This window comes from Hypomesus transpacificus, chromosome 9, assembly GCF_021917145.1.
Source record: "Hypomesus transpacificus isolate Combined female chromosome 9, fHypTra1, whole genome shotgun sequence".
NCBI lineage: Eukaryota > Metazoa > Chordata > Actinopteri > Osmeriformes > Osmeridae > Hypomesus > Hypomesus transpacificus.
The window spans coordinates 11138573-11156740 of NC_061068.1; the positions used below are offsets into that span (position 1 = coordinate 11138573).

General features: G+C 44.8%; 4 protein-coding genes across 5 annotated transcripts; 3 read left to right on the forward strand and 1 right to left on the reverse strand.

Annotated features, from left to right (window-relative positions):
• Nucleotides 1-198: 198 nt before the first annotated feature.
• Nucleotides 199-3324, forward strand: LOC124471630 (epithelial membrane protein 3-like). Its single transcript, XM_047026197.1, has 6 exons — nt 199-361; nt 973-1068; nt 1800-1899; nt 2301-2403; nt 2535-2675; nt 2807-3324. The coding sequence occupies exons 3-6, from the start codon at nt 1822-1824 to the stop codon at nt 2980-2982; spliced, it is 498 nt and encodes a 165-aa protein (XP_046882153.1). The 5' UTR covers nt 199-361; nt 973-1068; nt 1800-1821; the 3' UTR covers nt 2983-3324.
• A 626-nt stretch (nt 3325-3950) lies between these two features.
• Nucleotides 3951-10378, forward strand: fam83e (family with sequence similarity 83 member E). The gene is made up of 11 exons (XM_047026070.1): nt 3951-4274; nt 4471-5358; nt 5543-5689; nt 6140-6264; nt 6535-6701; nt 6863-7118; nt 7397-7456; nt 7592-7651; nt 8396-8645; nt 9257-9472; nt 9572-10378. The coding sequence occupies exons 2-11, from the start codon at nt 4876-4878 to the stop codon at nt 9764-9766; spliced, it is 1959 nt and encodes a 652-aa protein (XP_046882026.1). The 5' UTR covers nt 3951-4274; nt 4471-4875; the 3' UTR covers nt 9767-10378.
• Nucleotides 10379-10527: 149 nt separating this feature from the next.
• utp3 (UTP3 small subunit processome component) lies at nt 10528-14520 on the forward strand. The gene is made up of 16 exons (XM_047026116.1): nt 10528-10693; nt 10836-10923; nt 11054-11110; nt 11235-11291; nt 11441-11537; nt 11632-11700; nt 11837-11958; nt 12083-12235; nt 12500-12571; nt 12689-12729; nt 12824-12920; nt 13088-13213; nt 13396-13535; nt 13788-13851; nt 14171-14278; nt 14431-14520. The coding sequence occupies exons 1-16, from the start codon at nt 10677-10679 to the stop codon at nt 14518-14520; spliced, it is 1398 nt and encodes a 465-aa protein (XP_046882072.1). The 5' UTR covers nt 10528-10676.
• A 178-nt stretch (nt 14521-14698) lies between these two features.
• ppcs (phosphopantothenoylcysteine synthetase) lies at nt 14699-17232 on the reverse strand. Of its 2 annotated transcripts, none has more exons than XM_047026167.1 (4): nt 16972-17232; nt 15959-16486; nt 15762-15865; nt 14699-15495 (listed from the first exon to the last, which is right to left on the reverse strand). In XM_047026167.1, the coding sequence occupies exons 2-4, from the start codon at nt 16482-16484 to the stop codon at nt 15172-15174; spliced, it is 954 nt and encodes a 317-aa protein (XP_046882123.1). In that variant the 5' UTR covers nt 16485-16486; nt 16972-17232; the 3' UTR covers nt 14699-15171. The 2 variants fall into 2 exon arrangements, with proteins under 2 accessions (XP_046882123.1, XP_046882124.1); XM_047026168.1 differs by having other exon boundaries at nt 17143-17226.
• Between the last annotated feature and the right edge of the window lie 936 nt (nt 17233-18168).

Below are 18168 nucleotides of genomic sequence, written 5' to 3' on the forward strand. Positions count from 1 at the left end.
TTTACAGATGAACCTATTAGACATAAATTCACTGTGTTAATTTATTTATTACAGATTTGAGCAGAATAAATAGGCTTTTAATGTTAATTTAATCTTCCACTGGTCGTGGTCTAGTGGTCAGTTGTAGTACTGCTGATTGTGGGGGAGGGCAGATGCAGGCAAAAGGAAATGGGCGGTAAGAACACCCCTCTTTATCCCATTCTACATTCCTCCCGATGCCTCTCTCTATGTTTTTGGATAGGGAGTGTGAGAGAGAGGAAGAAGAGAAAAGCAACTGGGAGAAAAGCAGGGGACCAGCGAAGAAAACAGAGACGGTTCCTGTCAGATCACTTGGCCACATGAGAGCAAAAATCCTTTAAAGGTAAGTCTCTAAAACATGACTTGTAGGAGGTTCAGATGACAAGGAATTAATTATGTTAGGCGTTTGTTTAAACACATGAAACCCAGACTCAAGGTTATAATGTAACCCTGACAGATCTTTGAAATCTTGTGTCATTACAAAAACATATTTATGACTGGTAATCGGATTCCAATGTTGTCAAAGTTTACTTTGTTTTTGTTTACTTTATGAAGCCTATCCTAAGAATACCAGGAATATTATTGTTATTATCACATTCTCAATGACTTCTCTGCATGCATGACTCTGGCCAGTGCCTGATACTGGCTTCATAACATCATAACAGATGTAAACCACAACCATACCACTGTGAATTGTCACTTTTTATGAAAAAGGAAAACTTTGTAATTGTGCAATGGATAGGTTTGTTACTAAACATTAGGAGACAGGAGAGCAGTTCTCCATCCTGCATGTTCTCTTTTAATGTATTTACTTTCAAGAGAACTTACAGTCGAAATAAGTGGGGTTACAATAACCATACAAACATAGAAAACTGTATATTTTCTGTTCTTACATAAATGTCGGTTTCTTTGTTATCTCATTCCATATCCCACATCTCATTCCATATCCCACAGCTTGGAAAGCTCACTAGAAACCATCGAGTTGGACCAGAGACAGAGAACTTCAGAGAGCTGTCTTCTGGACAGTATTGCAAAAGTATCACAAACCTGGTCTGTATTTCCAGATGGATTTGTTTAAATCTAACTTTAAAGTCTCAGGACAGCCTACAGTCAATCGTTTTTTGTGTTTGTCACAATTTTATAAAAATTGCTTCATTACAAAACGTTCGTAATTGGACATGCAACTGACTGAAACTTGTATAGTAATTGCTGTCAATTTGTATTTGATGAATTTCAAAGCACATACGCAATTCGAAACAATTTAGAATATTTAAGAGAATCAAAGCATTCCTGAACATGGTCTTTTGATTCATTGAATAAGTTAGCCAAAATCCCTTTCAAAACGGACATATAGCTTCATCACATGAAACCCATCACAAGTAGTCCCACACAAGCTCACAGGAGGCCACCTCCCATGTTTCTGTGACTGCTACATGAAGCGAAAACAATCAGTAGATTTAGCTCAGAGACAAGCAACTTGTTTACAGACGAAACGGGGTGCAGGGAGTCTGATGCGCTCTTCTGATCTCGGTCAAGACATGAAGATAGATGGGCTGGAATTCCCCTGGCCGTTCTCATGATGCCCCCTGTGAGAGGGAGCAGGGGAAGGAGGATAAGAGGGGTCAGGAATCACTGGCAGCAAAGCCAAGACTTTGAGCAAGCGTGTCTTTTAGAGGGGGGGTCACCAACTCGCCATTTGAACACTACAGAAAATATTCTCACCTCTTGTATTTGTGGGAGCCGGTCTCCCAAGCTCCCACGTAACTTTGTTCTTGGTGCAGGAGCTCCTCCTCACCTGCAGCCATGGTCCTCCTGCTTGTGTCTGTCACTGTGCTGCACCTGGTCACCCTGGCTATGCTCTTCACTGCCATTCTGGAGAAGGTGAGACAGACAGGCTACTGCTAGTCTGACAGAAACAGAATGGACTCTCTGTACCACAGCTCTCCCTATCTTGGTTGGAATGTGCTCTCATCTTTATAGACTTAGAACCAAAGGGTTGGAATGAGATTGGTTTCTGTCTTAGGGGGACTTGCTTGAGCTTCATCTATTGGGATGAGGAATGACAGAATGAAAGAATCCATTCCTCCAAATCTGTTTAATATATCAACATAGGACCAGCCCTAAATAATGTGATCTAATCTTACCAGAATCCAGATCTCTGAGAACAAAGACATGTTCTGTCTGTCTGTGTCTCTGTCTCTGTCTTTCCCTCTTTCACAAACTCTCTCTCTCCTCTCTTTCTTTTTCTCTCGCTCTCGCTATCTCTCTTTCTCTCTCTTAAGTCATGGTGGGTTTTAGCTGATACTGAAATCACAGACCTGTGGTACAACTGCTATCATGACAATTCAACAGGAAACTGGTTGTGTGCTGCCAACAGCGAAAATGGTATGAATGTCGGCATCCACGTATTGATGTGGATCAAACTTGACTAATCATATTACATTCAATAAACTAAATACTCCCAGTGTGTGTGGGGGTGGTCTTTGTGTCCTCACCTGCCTGGCCTGCTCCCCCAGACTGGTTGCAGTCTGTCCAGGCCCTGATGGTCCTGACCGTGGTCTTCTCTTCCGTCTCCTTCCTGGTGTTCCTGGGACAGCTCTTCACCATGTCCACTGGAGGTCTCTTCTACTTCACTGGGCTCTGCCAGATCTGTGCAGGTAGTCACCTCCAGCTGAGCTCTTCATCTTACCAGGAACACACGCTTTTATTCAGCTGCGTTGATTTAGGTAAAATGGTGGTGATTTAACAGGAGTTAAGTTCTTCTTTGCTTTTGTTTTTGGCTTCTCAGGGTTGACAGACTTTGCTGCCTGTCTCATCTTCACGTTCCACCGCAAGGAGGTCCTGGATGAGGCCCGGGAGTCCAGCACCTCTCACTTTGGTTACTGCTTCATCCTGGCCTGGCTCTCCATGCCCCTGCTGGTTGTTAGCGGTGTTCTGTACGTCCACCTGCGCAAGAAGCAGTGAAAGAATGAAGGAGGAGGAAATAAAGAGGGAAAAGGAGGATGGAATGAAGGAACCGAGAACAAATGATCATGTTTCCATCGTCGTTTGAACTTAATTATTTACTGTATCTGTAATGAGGAACAACCGAGTGGAAATGGATGGTAGTAAAATTATTTGTCCAGATGGAATACAACATTTTTGGATGTATGTTTTCTACTTCCCACTTCATATTGTACTGTAAAACACATTCTTTCACTCACAACTATCGCTTTCTTAAAATTTGACATCCTGTTATGTAACAGGTGAAAGTGATGCCATAAAAACATCCTCCCTCAAGATACAAAAAATGCTTCAGGGAATCACTTCTGCATGTAACAAATGTTTGTGTTGAAGCCACTGAGGCAGATCACATTGCCCATTAAACTCAGCAGGGTGTGCCGCTATGTTGCTTTCAAGAGACACTCCCGTTACGGGAGTCATTGTGAGTCAAGAATAGTTTTGTCCTAAAAATGCCTTCCAAGCATAACTCACTCTAAAATCAAAATGTATATGATCAAGTCACACTATCCTCATTTGATATTTAACAAGTTACTCCATACCATCTTACATAACAAGACACACCACATGAATCTATGAATATATCACTGCAACTGTGCATGAGGTAATTCTGGGGAATGATGGTTGATAGACAGGAAACTTCTAGAATCTCTACTCTACACCCTGAAGTGAGCCCTCCACAGCCATAGGCAATGGCTCTCAGAGAGGTGTTTAAATCTTTGCTGGAGGAGTGGACAGGGGGAGATTGACATATCAGGGAGAAAGACACAGGTTAAGAACAGCCACTCATGGTCTGGGGAGAGGCTGTCAATGGGTCACAGCAGGGTTGTACTGGGACAGGAAGCACTTATCAGCCAGCCAGTCAGCTTCCTACTCCACTGCTGCGGCTGGCAGATCAGGCCAGACCGGTCGGAGCAGAGCAGTCTCAGGAGTCAGAGGAGGAGAGCCCTTTCATAGCCAGATAATGGGCACGGTGAAGACAGAAATGTTACACTGGGGAACGCCTTGAACGCATCACAATACGCAGAGGCTGAATGGCTCTGGTGACCACAGAGTCCTGGACGCATTCAGCTCTGACGGACTGACAGGACCTGTCAGCAGCAGAGCTCTCTGAACCAGAAATCAAAATGAAGAAAAGAGGAGGGTAAAGAGGAGGGCATTGGTAAAAAAAAAAAGGGAGGGGAAAGGCGAGAGATGTTTTCACTCAAAGGTGAAACTATCTGCCACATACAAGAGTATGAAGTCTGACAGCTGAGGTGAGTTGTATTTTTCTTTCATGTAGTCTCTGTCTACTACAGTCAAATAGTTTTGTAAAAAGCGGTAAAGAGACTATTCTAAAGCTCTTAACTCAGCTATTTGTGGGCTTATGTCAACATGGGACTTGAAACTTGTTTGAGAAAGGCTGGGAACTCTGAAAGTAATTCGGCACCATGAATACTGTTTATTTCACAGACGGACTAAACCGCAAACTGAAAATGAATCAATCTGATGGATCTAGACCCTGTATTTCCATGAGATCCAAGGCAAAGAACAGCTTGATGTTTGACTGGATATCTCTCAATTGAACACATTCGGAATTTACTGATGGAACCTTTGACAGCCGCCACAGATGACAGAACACCAGTGTAAATGTTTTCATGAAGTGGCAAACGGCTGTGTGGTCTACATGCAACTGGTAGGTGGGTGGTGGAACTTCCCCTGAGCTCAATAGAGAAGACTTGCCAGGGGCATCCAGCCCGCCAACCAGCCAGAAAAACAGCTAGACGGTCAACTTCTCATTCAACCAAACGGACTGGAAGTCAGTCAGACAGACAGACAGACAGACGTCTGGACAGACAGACTTCTTAAGCTCCAGCCATGTCTAACTCCCATGAGCAGAGTTTGAATGAAAATGTGGTGTTCCTGCCCATGTCTGAGTCCAGTCCAGAGTTTCTCCACTGTGAGCAGGAGCGATACGCCCTGGAGACCCTGCTGAGCTCGGGGCCTGCAGCCTTCTACACCAGGCTGGGCCAGGAGAGTCTGGCCCCCTTCCTCTCCCCAGAGGAGGTTAATCAGATCAGCGGCTGGGCCAAGAACTACCACATCAGCCAGATACAGCTGGAGAACGGGGAGGAGAAGGAGGACGAGGAGGAAGGGGAGGAGGGCTCGGGGCTCCAGGGCTTTTCTGGCTGCTACTTCCCCACCCACTCTGACACCCCGGCCCCCTGTCTGGTGTTGGGCTGGCCCGAGAGGATGTCCTGGGTGGGAGTGGATAGTGCCACAGTCCACACCAACCCCCCGGCCGAGGGCCAGCCCAACATCAGGGAGGTCATCAGGAGGCTGCTGCAAGGAGCCACCAAGGTACGGCTGAATCCAGACAAGAGAAGTGACTGTGTTGTTTGCTGTCTTTGGATGACCTTGTTGTTCTGTTTGATTTAGTTTGTAAGGAACGATAATGGTTTACAAATATGATTGTACTTGTTCAGGGTGAAATGATCCTCTTTCTGTCCGTCATGTTTAAATTCTGAAGCTGTTCGCTCCTCAGGTGATTGCCATAGTGACAGACAGACTGTCAGACAATGCTGTGATTGGTGACTTGCACTGCCAGGCCTCTCGGGGAGTTCCGGTTTACCTCATCCTGAACCAGAGGTCCATCCAGGAGAACTTCTCACCCCACAGGCTGACAAATCCCGTGAGGATCCATGTCATCAGCCTACTGTCTAATAGTCTGTTTATTACATACAATTGGATGGGCAAAGTGATTGTCATGCTGTATGTTGATTGTAGACCGCAAGGACACATAGTGCTGAGAGCTTTTTATAATATGCATTGGCCATGTCATTCTTCAAGGAAATACAAAGTGTCTTCAAGAGACACACCTAGACGGACATATGTATCAGTCGGCAAGAATAGTTTGAGCATGCTACCATGGTTAGGAATGTGACCAGAATGAAGCAACACTTTTAACATGGTAGCTGAACAGGTTGTTCAACATTCAATGTGATATTTGTGTACGTGTGTGTGTGTGTGTTTGTGTGAGAGGCAGATATAGAAAGAGAGACAACAGATTTGTGGTTGAAATCGAACAATGAATCTTCACATCAAAGAAAGGACAGAGTTTCACCCTCCATTCCCTGTGTAGAACATCCAGGTGCGCGTGCTGGGAGGAAAGACCTACTGCACGCGGGAGGGGAAGATGGTGGTGGGGGAGATGAAAAACAACTTCCTCCTGGTGGATCTGGAGACGGTGGTACAAGGAAGCTATAGGTAAAGGACACCAATCGGTCCATCAGGGAGATCTGTGTGCTACACATTCCTGATCCCAGATCAGAGGGCTGGATTGGAGCCCCAATGTTATTTAATCCTGTCGAGCGGAGAGACGATTCCTAGCTAGTATTCGTACTAGACGAATCGACGATCCATAGGATATACTACACTTAGAAACAACGTGTCTGCCATCCATCAAACAAAATCCCAGAATTGGTTTTTAATTCCATTCAAACATCCTATCTGTGTCTCTGTATCTGTGGCCTCTAGTCTGACCTGGAGTGACGCCCACCTGCATCGTCAGCTGGTGACTGTTCTGAGTGGTCAAGTGGTTGAGTCCTTTGACCAGGAGTTCCGGATCCTCTTCGCTGCCTCTCTCCCCATCCCAGACAGCTGGAAGGTTGCCAAGCACCCCATGGACGTTACATTCCACTCAGGTGACACGGATGAAAGCAGCTGCGGTCCACACAGTGTAGTTATGACAAGTCTTTGGGCTTTTAATGATCACTAAATATATCCTATGAGACTGCTTGACTGTCACAACATATTGGTTAGACAGAGAAGTAACAATAGACCTCTCTTCCTCCTCACCACTCAGAGAGGTCTGATCTGGGCCAGTCAAGCCACGTCCCCATGGAGCCCCTCTCAACCCCCGAACCCAGCCTGCCCACAACCTCCCCACTGGACTGGGAGGCCATGGGGGTCATTCAGAGACACATGCGCGAATCCCGTGTCAATCTGCACGGTCCGTCCATGACCGCAGAGGAACCACTGCTGTTCAGTCCACATGAGAGAAAGACGTTGTTAGTGCAAGAGTCTAATCGCCACGAAACAACATTTCTGGAGGAGGAGAGGTATGTAGAACGACGGGAAGCTTCATAAAACTAATGTTCTATACCTTCAGAGGTAGAGAGGTCACGCCAGTAGGTGTTTCAGTTCTTTTGTCAAGGATAAGGTAAAGATTGACTCAATGAAACTAGTGCAAACTTTATGCTGAAAAAGTAGGACAAAAACTCTCTGCCTTATCACTCTCATGGGTTGAATAGTTGAATCCCATGAGACAGAATCAGTTTCTGTGTATTGTGCATTGGAATGCAAACATACTCCAATTCTCCTTCTTCCTATGTTCTAGAACATGTTTCAATCCCAACTTTGGGAAGAGGAATCAACAAGACAATCTGCAAAGTTTAAAGTTAGTATGTCAGAAGCACATGTTATTTTATTTCATCACGTAAGCGTTTACAACATTCTGAACTGTAGAATGAGTTGCTCCTCTCTCCACCATATCGTTTGTGGTAACTGCTTCTGGTGTCTGCTTATCTGACAGGAACACCAGGCGCTCTGAGACAGACTTTCAGACCTTCACTAAGAAGGAGTTCCAACACAGGTAAATGGACACTATAAATGACAATGATCATACCGCTGTGGTCACATTTAACTTTAAATGTACTTTACATTAACATTTACATTTATTCATTTAGCAGACGCTTTTATCCAAAGCGACTTCCAAGAGAAAGCTTCACAAAGTTCATAGGTCACTGATAATAACAACGAGATAGCCCCAAAACAAGCACACATTGTGAACAACCAAAAAATAAGTGCCAAAGGGAAAAACCATAAGAATATGTAGTTAAGCAAGGTACAATTTAAACAACATGAATCTGTAAGTGCAAGTTTACCTGTAGAAAAACAATCAACAGTAAAATAAAATAAAAATATAAGATTAACTAAAATAGAATACAACAGTTTAAATCAGCTACCACTAACCAACAAGAGCAACAAGTCTCTAAGCAAGAGTCATTGTGATCCTTGAGGAAACTAGCATTGTGTTCAGCAACCCATTCCTAAGTATAGTTCTACTCCCTGAACTTTCAGCATATTATTCCCTACTTCTCATGGGTCATAGACAAGGTGCTTGTACAGTGCCAAGCAAAACGTGAGAACTTCATATTGACAAATGTCAATAATAGAGCTGTTAGTTATCTAAGATAAAAGACAAAACAATATGAAACATATACTGTCTACCACTGTCTGGTGCATACTGAAGCCCTCGTAAAAGGGCTAGGCAAATACATTTGATTTGAATATACTTTAGGGTTTGTTCCAAATGATTAGCTTTCTCTGCTTTAAGGGTTCAGACAGACACAAGCTACTCCAGACAGCTGTCCTGGCAGAGGAGCTGTGAGTCAGGGGAGGAGCGTCCAGCTCAGCCTCGTCATGACAACACAGACGTGAGCTCCAGACAAGAGACCCCGGTCCTCTCCTCCCATCAGAGATGGCATCAACCAAACAGGAGACAGGGCATTTTGGAGGAGGAGTCAAAAACAGCTCAAGGCCTATCAGAATCGAGCTCATGGGCGGACAGTCCATCCTCGACTACGGTGAGAACCATGTTTTATGAATGTGTGCAGACTGTCAATGTTAAAACAGGAGGGAGTCAGAAAATTGTGTTGTGTCCTTGGGCAAGGCACTTCACCATACTTGCCCCGGGGGAATGTCCCTGTACTCACTGTAAGTCGCTCTGGATAAGAGCGTCGGCTAAATTACTAAATGTAAATGTAAACAGAGCTCAGGTTTGCCTATCATGTGATGTTGTTCACTGTTAGGCACAATCAAACTCAATTGTTGTCCGATGATGATGTGAGGAATTCCCACCTAACTGATTGAACTCATTCCCACTTTAATCAAATTGTTACAAATGTATTATGTATATTTAGAACCATTTGGTTTCAGTTGAATAAGTTAAACCAATACATGTAAATTAGTCACATAATCAAATTAGGGTGTGAAAAGAGCCTTTTGGAATGCAGGTGAGAGAAATTGTACTCAACAGTAGCTTTATTTACCCTGTTATTGGCTGGTTGGACATTTCTTCCACTTGTCCAACACTCCACATTAAGTCTTCACAAGTGCATTTGGGATCTTCCTAAAGTGCCTGATCGATGGGAAGCATGAGGAGATTGTCACTATTGTCTGTCCTTCCCTCTTCCAGAAGCCTCTGATACTGAGGGTGCCTCAGCGTGAAAGCTTCAGCTCTCTAAGTGACATCATGAGAAGACTGCAGCCTCGACAGAGCTCCTCAGGGCTCATGACCAGGGTGTCCAAGAGCACGGTGTCAGAGCTCAGCCGCTCCATGATGGATCTGCGATCGGAGAACACTGACACAAGTCTGCAGAGGGACCCCACAGCACCAAAATTACAAGCCAATGTAAGCAAGAGGGTTTCTCTGTGTCTTTGCGTGTGTGGGTGCGACTGCGTATCTTCCTGGCCCACTAATGTCACTGATATCTTTCTCTCTTTGCGGCAGTACTTTGATCCTTTCCGAGTGACCCCAGCCCTCGCCCTGATGAAGAAGAGGAACGATGACCTCAAAGCTGTGATGCTTCGACAACCCAAGACGTTCCTGCCCCCCTCCAGACCTCGGAGCAGCAGCTTTGGACTGCAGATGGACTGGAGAAGGCCACAAACTGACAGGGACCGAGGGAGGGAGGAGACCAAGTGACGCCAGGACCTTAACCCCTCTCAGATGTGGAGTCAGTGGAGAGAATGTGGCAGACCACGGCAGCTGCTGGAGGACAGGCTCCACAGAATACAGCCCCATCTGCTGGATGTGCTTTGACTGTACTGTTCTCACTGCACCTTGTATTGCTGAGTAATAAAAGGTTTCTACTACCTCTGCTGAAGTTGACCATAAAAAAAAAAAACATGAAGTCTGTTTTATGTGTGAGTGAAGATTCTTAAAAGTTTTTTAAAAGATAGGAAAATATCTACTGATCAATCCCACGTGTGTTATAAGTCTGTGGTGAAGTATTTACAGTGTGATTTATTGTGACAAAGGGCTTTGCAATCTCTTTAAAATTCCATTTATATTTTCAATTGGATTTTGAATATCATATACTGTAATGTAATAGTCTAGTATAGCTAAAGAGCTAATCCTGTCAGCTACGTTGCTTTACTGACAAGCCAAAACATTACTTTTGTGACTTTTCCCCAGAAAATTGTGTATGGAAAATATGTTGGTTTAGTAAGCAGGACTCCCTCTAAAAGGGGAGATTAACTCCTGCTTGTGTGATAACAGGCTCTATGTACAACACACTTTTTTTATCAATAAAAAAAATGCAATGTGCTTATTGGAGTTGCCTACTGTTAATTAAACAAATATAATCACATCAGAATTTAAGAGACATTATGCTATTTTCATATCAGCCACTAGATGGAAGCAAGTACTTTTTCTGGCTACGGAATCTAGAACCTAGAAGAAGACTACCATGTTACACGTGTGTGGGCTGTGACGCCAAATGAAGCTAGCGAGACTCACGGCTAAAGACAGTTGTTACAAATACATTTAGCGAACTTTATCTTAGTGGTTATTTTACTCAATAAACAACTGCTATCACACAACCGCCATCAAGATGGTTCGTGCTCAAAGGTGAGTACATTCATGTATCAGTAATTGCTGGTGGTATAGGTAGCTAACAATGTTGTCAACTAGCTGTAGTACTGTAACCTGAAGTTCCAGATGTTTTGTTATCTTATAGCTAAATTGTGACTTTCTCCTCTATGCTACATAGAACAAAACGATTTAAATTGCCCCAAAAGACGGAGCAGTATGATGAAGATGACCCTGAAGCATACAAGGCTATGCCTGTCCCAGACAAGGTATCTAGCCTACATTACAATGCTTGCATCACTCTGCCTCATTCGACTGTCGCTTATTTGGCAGCTGTGATAAATGTAGTCGTCACGTTGAATCAGATTGGAATAAAACCGCTTCTCTTTTTCTCACCAGAAATCATCCAAGTACACAAAAGACAAGATTGATGAGTTCCACGATGAGAAAATATCAGTAAGTCTGCGTACACACTCTCCTTTTCAGAATTCTTCTTATCGAGGCACCATTAGTTATCTGCGCCAGTAGGTCTAAACGAGGCATGGCTTTTAGTAAAAGATGGGACGCTTGTGTGTTGCAGAAACTCCTGGCACGTGGGGTAAAGATGGACAGCGACGAGGATAACATTGACGAAGAGGTGAGTCACACTATATTCCCTATGTTGACTTGACTCTACAATCGGATGTACAGTCTCATAAAAACCCTGTGATTTTCCATCCCAGAGAGAGAGGGAACCAAGACTCTCTTAATATCAACAAATATTGGGTTTGACTTTTCTTCCTGTAGGAGGAAGTGATGGCCCTGGACATCTCTGAGTCTGAGGAGGAGGAACAAGAGGAAGAGGATGATATGGAGAGTGATCTCGAGGGAAAGAAGCATGATGGTAAACAAACTGTCTGTCAGTAATTCGGTGTCTTTTGATGTTGTGGATGTCCCACATTGACCTAGCATGTGGGCATGTGTCTTCTCTGACCTAGATCTCCCAAACGAACAGGCCTGGGGAAACAGGAAGAAGATGTTCTATGACTCTGACTATGTGGCTGCCAGTAAGTAGTACTATGTCAGCGGTATATGATAATAACTCACAGATCACAACAGGCTATTGCACAAATGCAACCTTACTTGGAAGATGCTTTTCTTCGGGGCTGTGCTTAAGATATAACCACATTTGTGTCACGGTAGAGGGGAAGACTCAGGAGCAGGTGGAGGCTGAAGATGCGGAGGAGGAGGAAGAAGCAAAGAACATTCAGAAACGTTTGGCTGCCAACCTCAGTGAGGAGGACTATGACCTGAACCTCCTTCAGGTATTCACCGTTTACTGTAATTGTAGCCTAGTTGGGCTGTCTCCTGCAAGACAGTGTTTTTGCACAAGGCAAACGATATTGGCCCTGGAATCCTTTGGCTACTATGTTTTGCGTGGTTGTGTAGGAGTTTGCTGTGGAGGAGAAGGAGTTGGAGCAGAGTGTGGACAAGGAGAGGATTGTGAAAGACCTGAAGCAGATGTCCCAGAAGGAGAAGATGAAACTGCTGAAGAAGGAATCACCCGAATTTTTGGAACTCATCCAGGATTTCAAAGCTAAGGTAAAACAACTCCAAATGAGGCAGAATAGCTCATGAACTCCTGATGTAACTATTGGGAAATGTTGGAGTACTCGAAAAAGTAACCTATGTGATTGTGACAATCATCTGAAGTACGTGGAGAGCTGAGTGGATTCATCTGGTGAATGGGCACAGTTCCACGCATCCCCTTAGAGTTCTGCTACTGCTTCAGGGAAAGGTCAAGAGTTTCACTTGGGACAGGGCCACTCAGCATGTAAATGTGCTGTGTATGTGTGTGTGTTGCAGTTATCAGAGTTGAAGGAGGAACTGCAGCCTCTCCTGGAGATGGTCAAAGATGGACACATCCCAGCAGGAAAGGTGGGACCCTCTCCATTGCACTCAGCTTCCATTCTGCCCGCTAAATCAACTATTCTCCAAAATTGACTCTCTGTAGCAGCTCATTTATTTTGAACTCATTGTTATCTTCTCTTAAAGGGTGCCAACTACATCAAGACCAAGCAGCAGCTCTATTTAAAGTAAGGTTGAATCCTAAGACAAGCATAGTGTGTAGACCTTCTCATCAGTCTGGATTGTTGACTTAAAAATTGACTTTTCCTTTCCTCTCCTCAGTTACTGCACAAACATCAGTTTCTACCTGGTCCTGAAAGCAAAGAGAATTCCTGCACACAACCACCCGGTGATTGAGAGATTGGTGACGTACAGAAACGTGAGTCCACCTTCGCTTCCAGGTCATGCACCGCTCTGAATATGTGATCCAGGTCTGGAGCCGCGACTCCCGCTGTCCTCCTCAAGCCCAGTTACCAACAAGCGTTTGGGCTATCCGTCCTGCTGTGGTAGTGACCTAGGGGTGTTTTTTTGTCCGACCTCCTCCAGCTGATCAACGATCTGGGCGCTGCTGACGCCCGCCTGGCTCCCCAGCTCCGCCTGCTGCTGGCTAGACACCAGAAGGAGAAGCCTGCTAGAAAACCAACGAGCGGCAAGGACACAGAGCAGACCAAGGTAGGAACTGTAACAGGCACGGTGAGCCGGTCTAGAGTGACGACGCAGTAAGCCAGTGAGTATGGCATATCTGGGTATGGGAAAAGTAATTACATAACCCATTACATAAACAAATCGACGTGTTACTCCCCATGGGCACGTTAGCCCTGACTGCGTGTGTGTCTTGTGTTGACGTTTGGCAGGTGCCTGAAGAGGCTGGCCCCGAGGCGTCAGAGGAATCGGACTCTGACCTGGATGAAGAGGCGGCGCTGCTCTTCTACAGAGGGGTGGAGCTGAAGCTGAAGCTCAAGAGGAAGGGCAAGGACCAGCAGGTGGAGGAGAGGTGAGCGGAGCGTGTTTATCATTCATCCACAGGTGATGCCGGACCCCTGGCTCCGTTGATTCCCTGTGTTTTGTTCTCCCGCTCAAAACAAGGCCAGGAGAAAGAAAACAGGGAAAAGGGCACATTTGCGATATGCTGCGACCACGTACGCAGTTGTTGAGGACCGACCAGCTGTGACTGCTGGTCGCAGCTGCAGCTTGAGGAGGAGTTTGAGATTAAGTCCCTCCCCCTCCCTCTGTTTTCTCATTGCAGATTGGAGGAAGGTGAAGAAGAGGTGGAGGCAGATGCAGATGCAAAAAGAGGAATTACCTATCAGGTGAGGTGTCTGTGACGAGGGGTTTCATACACAAGAATGAAGGCGGCATCTGTCATTTATTGGTAATCATATATATTTAATGGCAGGGTTGCTCATGTACAGCATTCATTTATTCACGCAGCTGACATTTCCATAATACAACCGGTGTGTTACCACGATAACTTGCGCTAACGGAACAAGGACTTTCTCTTAATACATTATTGTGATCTGTGCACTATATTTCTCTTCAGCGCATCAGATTTGTCTCATGTGTGCCGTGTCAAGAGTATTATCCCATCTGGAACCATTAGTCTGATTGTGTCATCTACCAATTCCACAGATGGCTAAGAACAAAGGGCTTACGCCAAAGAGGAGAAAGATCGACCGCAATCCCAGAGTCAAACACAGAGAGAAGTTCAGGAGAGCCAAGATCCGCAGAAAGGGACAGGTTTGTACCAAGCCTGAAAACAGGATACTACATCATTGCACCGATCGACCGCCGAGTGGAGAACCTGCACCATATAATAAATACTAAATGGATTGCTGGGAGTTCCAATCCTTGCAACGGAAACCTTAATCAAACACATTTTCTTTTTCCAGGTCCGTGAAGTCCGTCGGGAGGAGCACAGATACAGCGGAGAGTTGTCTGGTATTCGTGCTGGAGTTAAGAAAAGTATCAAACTCAAGTAGCCAAGCCCTTCTAATGGACGGTACATTCCTGACTGTATGTTACCAAGGACTGGTGTCGCTTAGAAGCTGTCTTTTAACAACTGTAGCAACCAAAGTGGATATTTATAGTTGAGGATTATGGTGTGGTAGGTTCAGTACTATTAAGATTGTATCTTTCACAGACACTGCTTTGGACAGGTCAAAGTATCCATGTCACTTTTTAATAAAACTCAAGATGCTTAATGATTGGCTGGGACTGGAGGTCTATATGTATCAATTCAAATCAGCACTTGGCAAACACTGAGTTATCATTACAAGCCAGGAATCTTTTCTATGGGTTGTTACATGATCATTGTAGAATTTCCCCCTAAACCCACATGCATGAACGCAGACAAATGAACCGTACTACACTAGCAAGCCACTGAGCCTTTACATTCTTACGTTTTCTTCATCGTCCCAGCTCGTGTCTGTGTTGATGGAGTCTTAGTTAAGGCTTGGTTCGTCATACTACACTGCATTTTTGCTTGATGTCATTGGTAAATATTTTACATTACTAAAATGTGGCTACAACAGTCCAATCACCCTCTCCCACCACACAACCATTTGAGATTAAACTTTACAGTCCCTCCAGACAAAATGTAAGGGGGCATTCTCAGTATGAAAAGAAACCCATCAACCTTTCTGGTTGATGAACCGGCCGTGTGCTGTGGTCAAGTTGCTGACGATCATCTCCTCGATCTCCACCTCCTGGCTCACGTCTTCATCAGACAGCACCAGCTCGGCCTGGGTGTCCTGGGTCACCACCACCACGTAGCCCCGCCTGGTGTCCAGAACATTGGCCACCACAGCCTGGTGCCGGTAGAGGTCCAGGGCCCGTCTAGCCCGGTCCAGCAGGATGGACGGGTCCGTCTCCAGTTTAAAGGAAGTCACAAATGCCTGTGGAGCCCAGTCCTTCACCAGAGGAGACAGCATTTTGGGCACCATCTTCATACTGATCTATTGGGAGAGATACTGTGTTAAGATGGCCATTCCTCACTACATTTGAGTAAACTTGATTCATACATTGGCCACTGGATTTAGTTTCCCATGTTGTAAGGGTTGTGCTTGGTTAGGGTTAGAATGCGGAGTCAGGGAGGGGAAGCAACTGAGGACTGCTCTATACTATTGAAAACAGAATGGCGAAAACAGTGTGTGAATAGGCACTGACGAACAGCAGGGGAGGGCACGTGTAACCCTCCGCAGCACGTGAAGGGGTTCCTCACCTGGAGAGGCCCATTGGAAGACTGGATCTTATGTTCCGGCATCTCCGACGCTGGGATGTAGAAGTCGGACACGGCTGCAGCCAAATAAAACATGGCCTTGGAGCCTACAAACAAACAAAGAGCACATGCTTAACTCCCACAACACATGACACTGCACCCTCATATAACCTGACCCATGCTGCCCTTGGTGGTGGTACCTATGGTACTGAGAGCCTGAGCAGCAGCTTTGAGGAGGTGCAGGTACTCAGACAGAGTGCTGAACTCGATGGGCAGAAGAAGCCCTGCCTCCTTCACTGCCTGGTAGCGCTTCAAGACTTTGGCGATATTGGGGAGAGCCTGCTGGTCGACCGTCACCTGCCCACCCGAGTCAGAGCCGCTCTCTAACTGCAGGGAGTCCAGCAGGTTGACTCCTGCGTAGAGGCGTGTGTAGGGATACAGGGAGCGGTGTCTGTGCAAGAAGATCACAGCGTAGCCAGAGTCCAGGAAGTACTCTGCGGACGAGGCCCCACGCCGACCGCTGCTGAAGTTGTCCAGGAAACGAACTGTGCGAGACTCCAGGGGAACCTTGGTGCCCCCCGAGGTGATCAGTACCACCCGCCGCCCCGCCGCCCCGTGCTGCGCAGCAAACGCACCCATCTGCCCTTTGACCTCCTCCACATGGGAGGGAACAGCAAACTCGACTGCCAGCTTCCCTTCTGCATTTGGGGTTGTGGGGTCTGCCATACCTAGTGACGCAGTTGAGACATGGGACAATGAATGACTAAATAGGACACACACAGCAGGCATGTTGAAATGTACATCATTACAGTCCACTGCTTTGAAACTGGGTGAAAGTGGATAGAGGCAAACTGATACATTCTTAAGAGAGGTCATGAGTTAATGCGAGTGGCAGTTTGTTTACTCTGCTTACCCTGACGTTCTTGAAGGGAAATATTTTAAGTAACAGCTCACTAGAGCCCTCCATTAAATAGCCTACATTCGTAGATTTCCAGGGTGTCTGGTAAGACGTGTAAAAAAATGACAACTGTAGTTGTCTCTTTGAAAATGGCAAGGGATCATGGTGCTAGAAGACTGGGTGGGACTCCACTTCTGCCATAGGTTTACCGTATGTTTAATATAATGTGTATGGTCCACTAAATCTATGTCTACAAAACAATACTAATAAGTGTACAAATTCTTAATGAACTTCTAAAAGCACCGTGTTTCTTACTTCGGAGAGGTTATGCAAGGCTTCAGGTAGGCGAGCTTGTCAAGTTCACCAGCTGATGTTTCAGTAGCCTGAGTTTTGGACGCAGGGTATTGCCTAAACTAACTGACCCCTCACAGCCGTAGGCCTATTTGACCTTCAGGTTTAATCGGAGCAAGAACAATCGCCACCCACCAGGTAACAGCCAGCTGTCCCTGAGTTTCAGAAAACGTTAAATCCCCTTTCACTGAAACATATCTTCCTGTGTCTTACTTTTTCTCCGACTATTTTATAAATACCAAAAGCTTTATAGTTGGATGTCGCCGCCTAGTGGCATGGAGGCAGTACTCAAAAGACATGCAAAGGTAAAACTGGATCTTGCAAAATGCAGTGAGATGGAAAAGGAAAATAAAGCATGTTTAAATAAATGTATTTTAGTATTACGTTTACTGTAATTATAACTATTACTATGGTAACTATTCAATTATTATTATTACTTTTTTGAAGATTAAGATTAATTAAATAATGTAGTAGCATTATTGTTTGGTGTTAAATAAGTTGTATCAATGTCAGCGGCAACACACATTTTTCTTTTGACAGAGACATTTTTTAAACACCCATTTCATTATTTATCGAGATGACAACATGGGACTAGTTTCTGTGGTTGCTGGTATCCTCTCGTTTTATGCTGAAAGTAGTTCCGGCCGTTTTGGTGTGGTTGAAGTCCCGGATGTGGTGCTTTGAAAATTCTTTGGTGAATCGAATCTCCTCACTAAATCGAATCTTTGATTTAAATCTCGACTCACTTCTTTTGGTGCACCCCATACAGCATGGCTTGCAGAGAGCTGCCTGTTCCTCTGCTATTCAACTGCCACTCAGCACCTCAATCAATGCTGTTAAAAGGGTTACATTGGTTCATATGCAAATGTTTCAAATTAATAATTCTAGGCTGCTAGGCTGCTCTGCCACACACTGTAAACATAAATGTGCAAAGAATATACACATTCCACTTAATCTAGGTAAATAGGAGCTGAATGAATGTAAACAAATGATACATGTATATAATTGCTAATTAGTTTTAAAATATATTCTAATAATAACACTATGAATCATATTCAAACTTAATCACATTCTAAACTAAAACTGCAAAAAGCTTTTTTTTCTTCTTTTTTTACGGCCTCATCAAACATTAAAAGACTGAGAGAAAGTAGTGATGAGACA